Source organism: Scophthalmus maximus, chromosome 19 (genome assembly GCF_022379125.1).
Source record: "Scophthalmus maximus strain ysfricsl-2021 chromosome 19, ASM2237912v1, whole genome shotgun sequence".
Classification (NCBI taxonomy): domain Eukaryota; kingdom Metazoa; phylum Chordata; class Actinopteri; order Pleuronectiformes; family Scophthalmidae; genus Scophthalmus; species Scophthalmus maximus.
In genome coordinates this window covers 12,968,638-12,982,863 of record NC_061533.1, presented here as the reverse complement: position 1 = coordinate 12,982,863, position 14,226 = coordinate 12,968,638, and the positions used below count along the sequence as shown (strand labels likewise).

At 45.2% G+C, this 14,226-nt stretch overlaps 1 protein-coding gene across 3 annotated transcripts; it reads right to left on the bottom strand.

Moving 5' to 3' along the window:
- Nucleotides 1-371: 371 nt before the first annotated feature.
- On the bottom strand, nucleotides 372-13,015 carry si:ch211-225b11.4 (thyroid adenoma-associated protein homolog). Of its 3 annotated transcripts, none has more exons than XM_035639828.2 (31): nucleotides 12,725-13,015; nucleotides 12,402-12,579; nucleotides 12,230-12,316; nucleotides 12,115-12,142; nucleotides 11,880-12,028; nucleotides 11,663-11,785; nucleotides 11,451-11,571; nucleotides 11,128-11,273; nucleotides 10,944-11,028; nucleotides 10,737-10,873; nucleotides 10,241-10,438; nucleotides 9,423-10,146; nucleotides 8,958-9,110; nucleotides 8,671-8,780; nucleotides 8,421-8,581; nucleotides 8,172-8,329; nucleotides 7,710-7,874; nucleotides 7,073-7,212; nucleotides 6,798-6,935; nucleotides 6,605-6,709; nucleotides 6,317-6,517; nucleotides 6,080-6,230; nucleotides 5,410-5,662; nucleotides 4,935-5,171; nucleotides 4,608-4,812; nucleotides 3,449-3,637; nucleotides 2,572-2,831; nucleotides 2,292-2,462; nucleotides 1,933-2,199; nucleotides 1,655-1,857; nucleotides 372-1,552 (listed from the first exon to the last, which is right to left on the bottom strand). In XM_035639828.2, exons 1-31 carry the CDS (start codon nucleotides 12,844-12,846, stop codon nucleotides 1,305-1,307), a joined length of 5,613 nt encoding a protein of 1,870 aa, XP_035495721.2. In that variant the 5' UTR covers nucleotides 12,847-13,015; the 3' UTR covers nucleotides 372-1,304. The 3 variants fall into 3 exon arrangements, with proteins under 3 accessions (XP_035495721.2, XP_035495722.2, XP_035495723.2); XM_035639829.2 differs by having other exon boundaries at nucleotides 2,584-2,831; XM_035639830.2 differs by lacking the exons at nucleotides 11,663-11,785; nucleotides 11,880-12,028; nucleotides 12,115-12,142; ... (1 more) ...; nucleotides 12,402-12,579; nucleotides 12,725-13,015 and having other exon boundaries at nucleotides 11,128-11,241; nucleotides 11,451-11,570.
- Between the last annotated feature and the right edge of the window lie 1,211 nt (nucleotides 13,016-14,226).

Genomic DNA, 14,226 nt, shown 5'->3' with positions numbered 1-14,226 from the left:
AAATGTTGACACATTTCGGTTTTGCTTCCCAATTTTCATTATTCAATATGACCTTGTTCTATCCTTATTCCTCTGTGTTGTGTTCATGACATGAACCACCCGTGGCTTCCTTTTGAAGCTCATGTTCACCTTATAGAGCCTCTACACACCAGTTAGTCATTTTGGCAAATACACCTCATAAGCTAAATGTATATGAATCATCAATGAGCTTGATGTCACAGCTGTTGCATAGCCTACATGCGCGCAGGCACAATGCTTCAGGCATATACAGTGGACATCTTAGCTGAAATAGAGGTATCTTGTGTGCATATTAAAGTAAAACAGTAAAAAACTGTTGGTTTACAGTCAGATATTGATAACCGGGTTGTTAATACATTATTCAGATGCTTTAATTATCACTAACAATAGTCATATCCCAAGGAAATCAAAGTTACAGTGAGGATACAACTATAAAGACTTCCATGTACATTTAATTAAATGTCCAACGTGACAAATCATTGCATGTGCAATCTCTTCCATGTCAGTGTTTATCCAGTACCGAGAGCCACCCACCTCAAACAGAAGCAGGAGGTTTATCTGGTGATGTCAGACTGGCCGAGTGTGCCGTCTGTTGCGGAGCAACCCGCCAGCTCTCTATCAGATCCAGTCAATCATCTTCAGGCCTCGTGTGGTTGGAAAATGGACACTTATCCAGGCAGAAGGCCTCTAATGGAGCATTAGACCATGAACCATATTCCCCTGCTGGGCACCAAGCAGCCCATTTCTCCAGATGCTGTTACATGACATCACTGCGTCAGTGTGAGCCCTGCTGCTGCTGCCGCCGCCGCTGAGACATGGCAAACAACTTACAGCAACAGAGGAGAGGAGCACTGCTCTTGGGGTAAGAATGAGCATAAAGCTTGGGGTGGTGGGGATCATAAAGACAGACCTGGGGATATTCTAGTGGCTGTACTTCTGCATAAAAAAAAATAAAAATAAAAATGAATAAAGCTCCATTAAATGTAGTATTTTAAACTCTGAGCATTGAAGCAAAACCCCAGAGGTTATGCGGAACAGCTGTTTGGCTTCACTGTCCTAATGCACGACACATGAAGCTCATTGGGTCTCTTCTCAGCGTAGGTGATATGAAGATGGAAACAACTGGCCTCATCTCTTGCATAACTCAGTCAGCCAAACCAAGTACTAGAGTGCTGCAGCATCAGCACTTGCAGGACTCATTCAAGACTGAAGCCGCACATGTAGATGTCATGAGCTGCAGTCATTTTATCCAGGGCCACACCGGCCAAAGGGCTTCACTCATTCTGTCACAGTGGCAGCCCTCCAGCCAGAGCAGCTGTTAGAGCGGAGGGAAAGTGGACACCGTTTCGACTGAGCCGACTCAAAACTTCCTGTAAACTCGTGTGCAGGACAGAAGGATCGCAGAGGCTTTGTGCATCGTTGGATGTTTTCAACAGTTGCAGGAGGAAGGCCGCCTTGGTGAACAGGCTACACAGGGTGCTGTGGAAACGGGGTTCCATGAGGAGAGCCAGCCAGGCCGGGGTCAACGCCTCCGCTTGGGAGAGAGCAAATAATCGCATTGTAACACAGGAAACACATTATTTATACATTTATATAACATGTTCTTACATCCACACTGACACCGTGAATGCAGTACCTGGTTGTAGGTCTCTGCACACTGCAAGGCTGTCTGACACCTGAGCAGCACTCTGCTCTGCCCATGCTCGCAGGCTCTGTGCCAAGGCAGAAGATTGAGAGCTTTTGTCAGCCAACCGCAGCAGGTGAGGCAGCACGTGGGCTGACATCACAGACGGCTCTGCAAACACATTGGCCTCATCCTGCTCATACAAACTGGAACCCCTGAATAAGAGAGGAATAATGAGAGTGACACCCATTTCATTGTAGTTTACCGATGCAGCAAGGTGGCCAACATACCCCGTCTCGGAGGCCTCTCTCAGCACACATCTGAGGTCAGACTGAGGCAGGTGACACAGCAGCGCCTCCAGTGTGCCAGGAGTGTCGAAGCATTCCTCCAGCAGCAGGTCCAGCAGCAGCGGCACAGCCTGGTTGACCTGCATTACATACACGCTCCCCTGGCTTTCTCCTCGCCTTGCGTGGCTCAGCATGGATGTGAAACATCCTGCTTTTGTTCTCACCTGCTGGCTTTGGTCCTGCAGCAAGTAAAGGGCTGTGTTGATCAACCTAAAGCAGAAAGATTCAGCATTTAGAATTTCTGTTCCATCAAGTATCACTTAATAGACAACGCAATTCTATACGCTATACTTTTGCCATACCTCAACATGATGGCAGGCAGAGTGCCGCGTTCTCTCGGGATGTGGCTCATCAGGGGAACTCCAGCCACGCACAGAGCGTCGGCACACGCCATCCTGAGCACCTCGGGGGCGTCTGGGCACCGATGGCATTCCAAGATGCTACACCAGCGCAGGAGCATGGCAATCTTTCGACTAAATTCCATAAGAATGAGAAGAAAGTCAGAGCTGCAGGAAGGAGTGTTTCAGTATGTGACTACAATCAAGTAAGAAAAGAGTTTAAAAAAATAAACAGTGTAAAAACCTGGAGTCTGACCACTGGGAAAGCAGCAGACTAGCGGCACACAGAGACTGGGACAGACCCTCTGGCCCACCTCGCTGGTCCTCCAGGTCCCCAAGCAATAAATCCAGACACTCAGGCATAACTGGCTCCTGCAGTGGGGCCGTCTGAGGACGACGCTGGAGCAAAGTAGAACAATCTGCAGCCAACACTGCTCCCAGGGCTGTGAGGTAAGTCCTGCGGTACTCCACACTGTGGCTCAGCAATGCCTCCCTCAGGTTGGACTGGAGAGAACAGAGCATCAAAAAAAGATCAATTGTGCTTCCCAATCACATTTATATTTTAAATATTATATAACTTGCAGCAGGGTATTGTTTTCACCCCTGTGTGAGTGAGTGAGTGAGTGAGTGATTATAGCAAATCTAAATTAGATTCATGAAGATAGGAAGCTGTAGTCTAAATAAATGATGTAATAAGTTTAAACATGTGAAACAAATGTCTTGGCAACATGAACAGTGGTCCCTATCTTAACCTACTGTCTGTAGATATGCAGCATCAGATCTTATCTAACTAATTTTAGAGAGAGAGAAAGTAAGTTCAACACTAAACAGGATTTACATCGGAAGGCAAAACTGGGTGGTCTAGAATAGATAATGTCCCACACTGTCGAGTTTATAAAAAAATGACCTACATTCTTCTACACAGCCAATATATCCTGAGGTTCACTGTACTAAAGTCTCTTGGATATAAAAGTTTACAATCGTTTTTAAGTAAAAGGGTAAATGAGATCTCCAGCCAGATTTCAGCCTCATATTTGTTTCCTCAATTTCCACATATTGTCATTATACAGAAAACTGTTTCACTGTTTTTTGCAAAGTGTGTCTTCTTTCTTTCAACTCACCTGCAACTCCCTCTGGATCACTTCTTTCAAACTGGTCTGCAGCAAACCCTGCCTGTCCGCCGCCCACGTAAGCAGAGAGAGCTTCAGATCAGGGCTCGCTGCAGAGAAGCCGTTCCAGATTTGGCATGCCCACTCAACATCTGCACATAGAAAGTGGATGGCTTGTTGATGGAAGGATGACAAACCAACCTGTGGAGATGACACAGATAAAGCTTCAGAAAACATATATGCTGGGGCATTTGTGCGTGTGTGTGTGCGTGTGTGTGTGTGTGTGTGTGTGTGTGTGTGTGTGTGTGTGTGTGTGTGTGTGTGTGTGTGTGCGTGTGCAGTGAATAGAGAGACGTTATGCTGGCTGAGCATTGTATTGAAGCTAATGTTTTCCCCTGATGTATCGGTAACACGTCTGTCATATCTGATAGAACAGTGAATAGTAAATGTGCTGTCACATCATTTTTCCTTTCTCTAGAAGCAGCAGTGATCCTCTGAACTGACAGTGTTTTATAATAAGACTGGAGCGACACACTTACTGTTCCTATGGATCCGGGGGAAAACAAACATATGGTGATAGAATTCTAAATTTATTTCAAAGACCAATTATTGGCTAGCGACGTTTGCATCATTGTTCAAATTGTTTAAGTCTTTGGGATCTGTATTAGGAGAGTGTATAATTCTGTATAAATTACAAAGAGAATGACTCTTGATGTCAAATGATTTTGAATCCTTTAATAATCAGCTAATCTACCTCTGCTATTGTGTTTGCTGCTAAAACTTAACCGGTGCACATGAATAAGTAACAGCATGATTTTTCCAACTGAGCTCCGCTCACTTACCAACACTGCAACATATGATTCCATGAGAAAATAACCTAAACTGCTTGAATTGTGGCAGCAAATGTTGTGTTCATGCATGAACCCAGCACTTATGTTTAAGAGCTGTTCAGGTTCTTTAAGACTCGTGACATGTAAATGTCTCCAGATCACTTCTGAGCCGGGCTCGGACTCAGATATATATATATATATATATATATATATTTATGTGTGTGTGTGTGTGTAAAAGGAATTAAAATAGAGAGACAGAATAGACAGAAATAAAGTGAAAAATCCTGGAATTAAGTGACAGTATTAACAGATGTGCTTGCATACGTGTATAAATAGCACACCTGAAGCCCTGTCTGAGGTGTTTGGAGGTCACGCGTGAGTACGTCATGGAGCTTAGACAGGTAAGTCTCACAGAAGAATCTTCTCAGCAAGTCTGCCACTCCAAGGTAGACCGCTCTCACTAGGGGGCAGCGTTGAGCTTGGGTCACCAGCCACAGCGACGCACCCACCTTGCTCAGCACCTCCGACAGGGCAGATGAAGGGGCACTGCGAAAACAGCAACACAGCAGGACTTCAAAAGCCTGACTGTCTGATGAATGAATGAATGAATGAATGAATGACCTGGATTTTAAAAAGCCTGAAAGTGTTTGAAGTCTTTTAAGTCTCACCTGTCGTTGCACAGAGCTCTCCCTAGAATAGCTTTTATCTGCAGCAGCTGTCCGTGGAGCCGGTTGTGACAGCAGCGCTCCCGTGGACCGGGCAGCTGAGTCGTCAGTTCGACGAGGATGTTCATGTACTCTGAGGGGGGAGTCATGGCAACCAAAGCTTTACAGGCCATCACTCGCACACTGTAAATGGGACTGGCAGAGAGTTCGAGTAAAGGAAGCTGGAAGTCTGACAGAGATCTGAAAAGAAAGAAAAGCAGAGTGTCCTTTAACCAGTGGTCCTCAGTCACAACATTAAGGCAAAGAAAAGGCTGTTTCCTTTCGCTGGTAAAGATGAGGAAATTGTTGAAAACACTGGTCTCATATTTGATTGGAATAAAAAAAAACATAATTCTGGCCTGAAATAAAATCCTTACTATAAAGAATTCATAGTAGTTGACATGAATAAAGTGTGAAGTAATAAGTAAACAGTAATCACTCTGTTGAGTCTTGGACACCAGGCTGGAGTTGGGCTAACAGAGTGAGGACAGGGTAGAGCGAAGGCTGGAGGTGTAGCCTGGCCTCATCCGGTCGAGCCTGCAGGTCGAGCGCTGCCCCTCTCAGCTCTCCGAGGAGGAAGGGCTGGAGCGCAGGGTAGTGGAAGAAGAAGGCAGCGGGGGACAAGCCATGCTGGGTAGGGCCACTTTCGTCACAGCTGGGCCGCTGGCCGAGCATTCGTGAGCACAGAGAACCTGGAAACGGGATTTTACATGACTCAGGTGTTGATTAGGGCTGAACGTGAAAGTCGATAAATAGATCAATCGAAAGACAGAAAAAACTATACTGAAAACCCATGAATTGATTAAAGTCCTTCAGACATCAGCAAAAATTGCAGACACTTGGTTTCAGCTGCTAAAAGGGGGTTTGTTGGATTTCTTTGTCCTCTATGACAACTGAATATATGAAGGAATAATACGTGAGTGTTTGGGTTTAGATCAGTCAAACAAAACATACTGTTTGAAAAAGTTAGTTTAGCTTTGGGAAATTTCGATGGGTAGTCATTTTTGGGAGAGAAAACAATTAAACAAATAATCAAGAAAAAACTGAACAGATTGATCAATAACTCCTTATGCTAATGTGTAAAGGTCTTAAATGTGCTCTTTTCCTACTGTAAAGCTGAAGTGCAGCGTTCCTCATGGCCCAGCAGGGAGAACTGAGCAGAGTGAGGGACAACATGGCTACAGCAGGAGCAAACTGAAGGACGGCTACTCCGAGACCCGCGCCACGCACGAGGGCCTGCAGAGTGTGAACAGCACACACCTGCAAGTGAAAGGGACAATAAGGGCGGTGACCACATCTGGTTATGAAGACCAATATCCACAATCTTGCTTTTTGTGTCTACAAACCTGTGGCAAGTCCAATGTTTGGTCCCAGTTTTCAGGCAGAGGCATTTTGGCTGTCGCCAGTAAGGTTTGCATACTGTGGGCTAACAGTGGCCTTGCTTTACTGGCCTCCTCTGCTGACACGACACACAGGATGAGCATAGGCAACCCTGCAGCCCGCCGGGTCACCGATGTAGAACGAGGGCACTGCACAACCAGCAACCCCTATCGAGAGAAAGCAGAGAAAGTCGAGCGTCTCCATTTATGAATGAAAAAAGAATAATAATCATGCAAGCGTAGTTCTCTACTCACTTGTTTCAGCATATAGGCTGGAATATCCCTAAACTCTGGATCATTGCTGCTCAACAGAGCTGCACAGAACTTGGTGAAGCCTATACAGCATCCCTCTACTGCCCCCTGGTGAGGAGAAATATGTTTTCTCAAAAAGGAACATGGACAGATGTTTTGGGGAGTTTCTGCCTCTACATTAATTCATAAAACTTACCCAGTGACGGCATTTGAGGAGAATATTCTTGAAGACTTTTGATGCTCTGATGAGATCCTCTTTTTCTAGAAGGCGCTTGCTGGGTTTGAATTCATTGAGAATTTTCTCCACCAGAGAACCTAAAAAGATTCCAATTTCCTAATAAGAAAACATGAAATTCAGTAATAGTGAGACAAAATGCACAAGCGGCAATAATATGCTGACCTAAAATGTCAGGTTTTAGCTATCTTCCTGAATGTTTAGAGACCAGATTATGATTGGGGTTTGTGTTTTACCTTGAGTGAGACCCAGCAGCAGGTGAGAACGAGGCTGTGCTCCTCAGACAGCAGGACACACTCCTCTCCATCCTCTCCAGATGTTTGGCCTATCAGGGAGCTGATGGCATTTCCCATATCACAAAAAGACGGGGGTGCATCTAAGACAGAAGAGAGTGATTTCCTGTGTGGAGTCATAAAATCAATTTGAAAATGAGATGTGCTTCATCCCTGTGTCACTATTGTTTCTGCAGGTAACTCATATTGGAGTTTGTCCATTGGCTGGTTGATTCTTGAGCTGGTCCGCAACTTCTGACTGTTCACTGTAAAAACTAAGATTGCAATAACTCAAAATAAGAGTAACCAAGTACAAGTACAATTCAATAGATTTACTAAAATAGGCAGCAAACATTCAGCAAGCCGAGGCTGGTTCATGAGCAGACACTGGACTCGGGAGGCGGACACTTCCGGACAAAGAAAGTGGAGGGACTTTAATCCCCAGGTAGGCCTTGCATCTGCACCGTCAGCAGTTTCGGAGCCTTCTGCTAGAAGTACACGGGTACCTACGTTTCCATTCCAAATATGGCTAGTTCAGAGTGTGACTGTAGTTAAACATCACTCCTCCTCAAACAGAATACAGATTTTTCACCCCCATTACCATTTTCAGTGGCACAAGCCTCCTGGTCTCCGTACAGAACACCCAGCAGCAGTAGAGAGATGTTCTCCAGCAGAACCAGCACCTCGACAGTCAGTCTTTGGTCAAGTATGTCATGGACGCTGCTGGCTGCCTCAACCAAACACCTCTGAAAGGCACTTACGACACCTGGAACATAATTCACGACATGAAGATTTAAAGAATTTGAAGAGAAGAAATGTCCGCACAACAGTTGATGCTCGCACAGACTTATTAATTACCTACCAAGTCATGTCTCGGGCTGCTTTGTAATTTGTCTGAAGAAGGGCCTGTGCCCGAAACGTAACCTGGGAGGTAATGAAGTGCAAATATTTCTTGTCTTCTAGTTTTCTGTCCATTACTTGGTGCATCTCAAGTTTTGATGTGCTTGACTTTGTATACTTTGAATACTTTTAAAGTAGTGAAAAAGTATGACTTATGTGTCACCATGTATGGGCTTGGTCCTGGCAGCCAGCATCATTTCAGCTTTCGCTGTCAGATAGTGCTCCTCCAGCTCCTTCACCAGGAATGTGACCATGCGGGGGGCCATGAGGTTACTTCCACTGCTGACAGCGACATCGCTCTCTTCGGGCGAGTGTTGTGACCTACAGACAGAACAGCTGATAACTGCAGATCCTTTGCAACTAAAGCAGACTTAATAATTATGAACATGGGTATGCAGGAGACAGGTCTTACTTCAGAAGGAGGACCTTCATCATCAGCGCTCCCATCTGAGCCTCTTGCACACGAGGGCTGCACAGGAGCTGTTTGGTTCGCATGCGCAGCACTGCAGCGATATCATCTGGAAAACTGGGTGGGAAAAATCTCAACAGTAACCCAGCCGAGAGCTCCCGGATCTGCAAAAGAAAAGAAACCCACGACCTAAATATATTCTATCTTTGAACAATATATAGACGAAATATGAGCTGAGGTGGAGCAGCTCTACCTCATTTGTTGAATCTTCTAAACAGCTGATAAGGACCAGCTGTTTTGTCCTGCAGAAGAAATCCCACTGTCCTCTTTGTCTGGCGCAGTCAATGAGAGGCCCCATATCCGCTGCAACGATTTCATGGGGCTCATTAAAAATCCCAAGACAAATTAATATAAAACAATGTAAAAGGTGAGATGGGTAGGCACAGAACCAAATACTAGCACCACATTGGAATGTTTGGAAAACATGTGTTTTGGGCATTTTTACCAAACTGTTTCCAATCACTGGTGTGATAAACCGACCTGGAGGTTGTCCCTTCCTTCTGTCAGGGCTCCATGTGTCTGTGCAGGTTTCCAGCACTGCAGAGAGCAGCAGCAGCGCAGTCTTCTTCCTCTGATAACTGTGTCCTGGTGCCAGATAGCTGTATGGAAGTTGGTCCAACCATTCCACAAACCCTAAACGATGAGAAAAAAAGGGTTTCAATCAACAGACAATAGGCAAAGGATTGACATATTACATAATTCATCATTTTAGTCCCTGCGGAATACCCTTATGTTTGATCCAATTATTAGTATTTGATTCAGTATTCAACAGTGTGTCACCAGCAGATGTACCACAAAGCTATAACATCTGAAACTCATTAATAACAGCAGTAACATTAAATTTAAAAGAAAGTACAAAAATTCAGTATGATACACATATTAGTGTGGACGGTAGCTCAGTCTTTTGTCATGGCTGTAAAAAAAAACAGCTGTCAATTATCTCACCTATTCCCTGCTGCAGTACATCCAGTGCCTCCTCTGAGTGGCCTTCTTTCTTTTTGCTCTTCTGCCCTCTGACACATGCCAAGCAGGCGTCTCTGACACGAACCAGAAACCTCTTCACTCCAGCCTGAAAATGCTGGCGAAAAGACGAGGACTCACAGTTTAGGTTCTGAGGGATAAAGAACCTCATTAATGTCATCTCCTTTGCAGTCGGGGTGTCGTTGGTCTTTCGGCTGCAGCAGAGAAGGCTGAGAGCGGCGAGGCGGACTTTGTCATCCGCAGATCCTAGAGCTAGCTGGAGGGTTTCAAGGGTTGAGTTTCCCTGCAGAGCCCAGGGAGAGCCTCCGGTCGTGGCTCGATAGGAGCTCATGATGCAGGCCCAGGCGTGGAGGTGACCGGGGGCGAACAGGTCCAGCGAGGCCAGCAGATGATCCACGGCAGCGGGGAAGACTTGAAAGGTGCAGGGTAACAAGTGTGTTGAGCTGTTGGTCTGTAGAAGAGTCACGTCAGACGTCAGCGCCTTGAGAAGGACGGGCCGCCAACGCTTTGACCACTGCTCGGCCAGATCCAGCTCAGTGTGTGAATCAGACTTTAGGGAACCATCACATAGCTCTTTCCTCTGCTGCTGGACCAGACACTTGTAAAGCTCTGATCCACATGGTGAGAGGTGATTGGTCGACAAGCACTTCAGGAGATGACTGGGTATTTCAGCATATTGATCCAGCACCTGGTGATTAAAGAAACATGCAACAAAGTCTTCATGGCCACTACTGACAACATCATGGCATCATTTCCTCTGTAATAACACTTTTCATCCTCACCATGTCAGTACCCAGATATGGCAGTAGGGCACAAAGGCGAGGATATTTGGCTTTGGCTTCCCAAGGTAGTTCGATAGTTCGTTGAAGTAAAGTAAAATACAGAGTCTTCTTCGTGTCACAGAACTGCTCACAGTCCATGTCATAGATGTCCAGCAGCAGACAGGTGGCACTGCGCACAAATTCTGACACACCTTCCACCTGCCAATGCAGAGTAAGTCAGATTTCAATGAGCAATCCCGAAAGTACGATTTTTATAAATTATGAAAGAAGCTAACATGAGATCCATTATGTTGTTTATGGATACTTGGATGAGACTTTCAGAATATTCCTGTTACTGTGTAGGTGGTATTGAATATATGTCTACAGCCGTTTTCAGGCATGAACTTTGGAAAATGTCCAGAAAATAGGGGCCCGACATTTTCTGGAGTTTGCCTGTCACATGTCCTCGTATTTTTATGTTTTGGAATTGCAATAATATGATGTTAGTTCGACTCACTGGGCTTTCTGCATTGGTCCAGATAATGTGAATGAGCTGTTGCTGAAGGCTGCTGTTGTCAGACAGAAGGCAGTCGCCTGTCATCTTCCAGATATCAGCCAGACATTCTTTAACCTTCTTCAGCCATAGTGTTAACACTGCAATGACATGACTTATATAAACAAATGATATCAGCATTTAGGGCACGTTAATATACAACCTACTCACCCTCGAAGGCAAAGTAGTGGCAATCCAGCTTCTCCTCACACAGAGCGAAAACCAGGGGAAACAAACCTTTCAACAGTAAACACTCCTGAAAAGTAGGAAATTCTGGATTTGGTCACGAGAGAGAGAGATAGCAGAACAAAAGTGAAACGTGTTTTTGATGTATGAGAGCTTTAGATAGATTTACTTCCGTGCCATCCATGTGTGAACTGAGCAAGATGTGAGGTCGACAGCAGGTCAGGAGGCCCCTGCTCACAGCCAGCCGCGCCACTCCGTCCCTTCCTGTACTGGTGCACTGTATCTGAAGAGCACCAACAGAAAGCAGCCAGGGCTCTGAGAAATAAAAAGGAATAACAGCTACTCTGTAAACGCAGACAACCACACTCTAGTGTGAAATGGGATGCAAAGGCTAAATGTATGTGGATTTTGACGCATTTTGACCTGGGTCAAATAATTCAATTTGATGAGCTCATGTTTGTCAGGTTGGTCAAGTATTGGTGATTACCTTACCTGGGTCTGAGACCTGTAGCAGAGCCCAGGCAGCAGCTCCTCCAGCTCTGCTCTCTGATGCTGTGTTGATCAGCATGGCCACGGCAGTGCCTGCCAAAAGACGAGTGTCCCTGTTGCAGCACTGCGAGACAAGACACTGACTGATTAAAAAATAAACCGGTTAAATAAAGGTAACAACTAAACAGACACGTGTCTTTGGTGAAATGACTAACCTGTCCAAGTATTATGTCCATAAGAGCCTGCAGGATCTTCTGCACCGCCGAGCTGCTGTGCGCCTCGTCCCACACGAGTGGAGCCACTTCGCTGGACAGCAGCTGAAATATCTGCAAGCACAACTGCAAAGATCCCAGTTCTCGGGTCAGTGACAAAGATTGCACATCACATCTGCGATGACTGTGACAGACGAAGCGCGCTGCTCTCTCTGTGTACCTTGACAGCAATGTAACACTGTGGTCCATCTCTGAGTGATTCTTGTTGCAATGCGACGGGAAATAACTCTGACAGTTTATTCAGCAAGGGCAGGCATGACTCTCGCCACGCCTCACGGCCAACAGCGCTGTCTTCCAGGAACATACAGGCTAAAAACAAGAAACAAGTTGATCGTAACTTACATGTGAAAACAGAGACATACTGTAGAAACACATCATTTGTAGCCAGCACTTACCTCTCTGTAGATCCTCAAATGACAATATCTAAACACAAAGACATGTAAAAGTCAATCTGCAGCTCCTTTAAGCAAATCATTCATGGGAAACACAAGAGAAGGGAGAGCTCTGTACCTGGTCATGGTGGACCATGGACTGCAAACAGCAATGGGTTTCTCTAAAAACCAGTTGGCGCTCCACCTTTGCCAAATGTTGCAGCATCTGCAGAGAAAACATGAAGGGATCGGTGATCAGTGCCATTTTGTCATGAGAGTTGCACAGTGAAGGCGCAAAGAGTAAGGCGGACCTGGTCCACTTTGCGACAGGCCGTGGAGATGTTGACCATCTGCAGCTGCATGGAGAGGAGCAGTCGGACGAGGAGGTGGTGGCTCTCCCCCAAATCACCGAGCTCAGCCTCGGAGATCTGCCTCAGCAGCTGCGCAGCCTCCTCCAGACAGCGCTCCTTGCATCTCTTAACACCGCTCCTGTTCGCGCACAGGGAGGCATCATTGATCAGGCATTACCACCACACCTTGTTTAAAAAAACCACGTGAAGAATAACAGAGTGTTTGCAGGACAGAAAGAGTTTCACTACGTGCTCGCACCGCATGCTGATATTTCGGCACCAACCTGGAGGATTCAGACAGTTTGTCCAAAACGAGCCCGAGTGTCCGTCGGACACGTTCAGGTGCCCGATCGTCGCTGATCACACAGTCCTGCAGACTGCTCATCAGCTCTTCGTACGACAACATGGTAACAAAACAAAACACTGGCCACACGTCTGAATATTGACAACCACACGTCTAGTAAATATAAAGTGTATATATATAAATAAACATATATATAAATAAAGCATAAAGTCTGTCAGTGTTGTACATCTACTCCGCCAACATGAGGGAAGTTGGCCAGTCTTCTTCTTCTTCTTCTTCTTTCAATGGCGAGTCGCAACCATGTGGCGCATTATCGCCACCAACTGACTCAACTAGGTATTACCTATATCATTGAGATTAGTCCTGTATTTTGGAGATACATGTTTTAAAACACAAAAATTGCTTTCAGGTCCATGTGTTGGATTCCTACTAGTTCCAGTCCAATCCTTAATAACTGTTTATTATCTGTACCTTCAGGATCCACTGTTCCCATTTGATGGCAGAGATCACAGTTGCCGCTACAAGGTGTAGAGATGAATATAATCTTCTCTGTGTAGTCAAGCACTCTTCTGTCCTACTTCTCCCCAGTGACCTTCCCTCTCCAAATTATTGCTGAATCTGATATAAATGGCTAAAGTCATTTTTCTCTATATAATATGTTCAACATTCTGTTACCATCACAATCTTACATATATGCGATTTTAGGGCTATAGGCCTATTAACTATCTGTATAGGATCTTTTCCAGGTTCTCTGATGGGAACTATAATTGCGTTGCCTTCCTCTCAGACATTATTATATAGTTCCAGTAATTTGAATTGTGATAACACACTCAACTTAACTAACAGTGTATAGCAATCACTAGCTTTACAATAGGGTATCTAACTAATGTTTGCTGCCTTTGGATCTTGCTCATGCTTTTGGCAGGTAGCATTAAGGGCCTTGACTATGGGCTCACACTGGATTCGAAGCCTGACCTCCTGTACCAAAGTCCAAAGAACCAAAGTCAGCAGTGTTCCACCTGAGCTATACCAGCTGAACTGTGAACTAACATTTCTGCCTTCTCAAATTGTCACATACAACACATACATTCCTCTCATCTTTTTTGCCTTGCAAGATTCTTATCCCGCCTAATTCTCCTCATGATTTAATCATTCCCCAAACTTTAGCTAAATGTGTTGTTCTTCCAAAAGTTGAACAGAATCCTGTCCAATATGATTTTTTGGGGCTCTTTTAACTGTTTTCTGAACCACTGCTTGAGCCCTTTTATACTTTAGTAAATTCTGTAGTGATTTGGTAAAGGGCTGCAGGTAGGGGTGTGTTGTGTGTGTTGTGTGTTAACTTCATTAGTGCTGTGAGCCAATGGCTGTGATCTGGTTGATTGCATGCAGGTGTGTCTCTGGAGTTGATATATGCCACTGCTGCCAACACTGTGGTCTCGTATTCACTGTCGTTCTCTTTGTGCAGGTATGTGATTTGTGCAT

Excerpts from the sequence above, each read along its gene's own strand:
- si:ch211-225b11.4 (XM_035639828.2), bottom strand. The coding sequence starts at position 12,846 with ATGTTGTCGTACGAAGAGCTGATGAGCAGTCTGCAGGACTGTGTGATC. Across the intron at positions 12,029-12,114 it reads ATTTGAGGATCTACAGAGAG|CCTGTATGTTCCTGGAAGAC; the intron begins GTAAGTGCTGGC and ends TCTTGTTTTTAG. Across the intron at positions 4,813-4,934 it reads AGAGCTCTGTGCAACGACAG|TGCCCCTTCATCTGCCCTGT; the intron begins GTGAGACTTAAA and ends CTGTTTTCGCAG.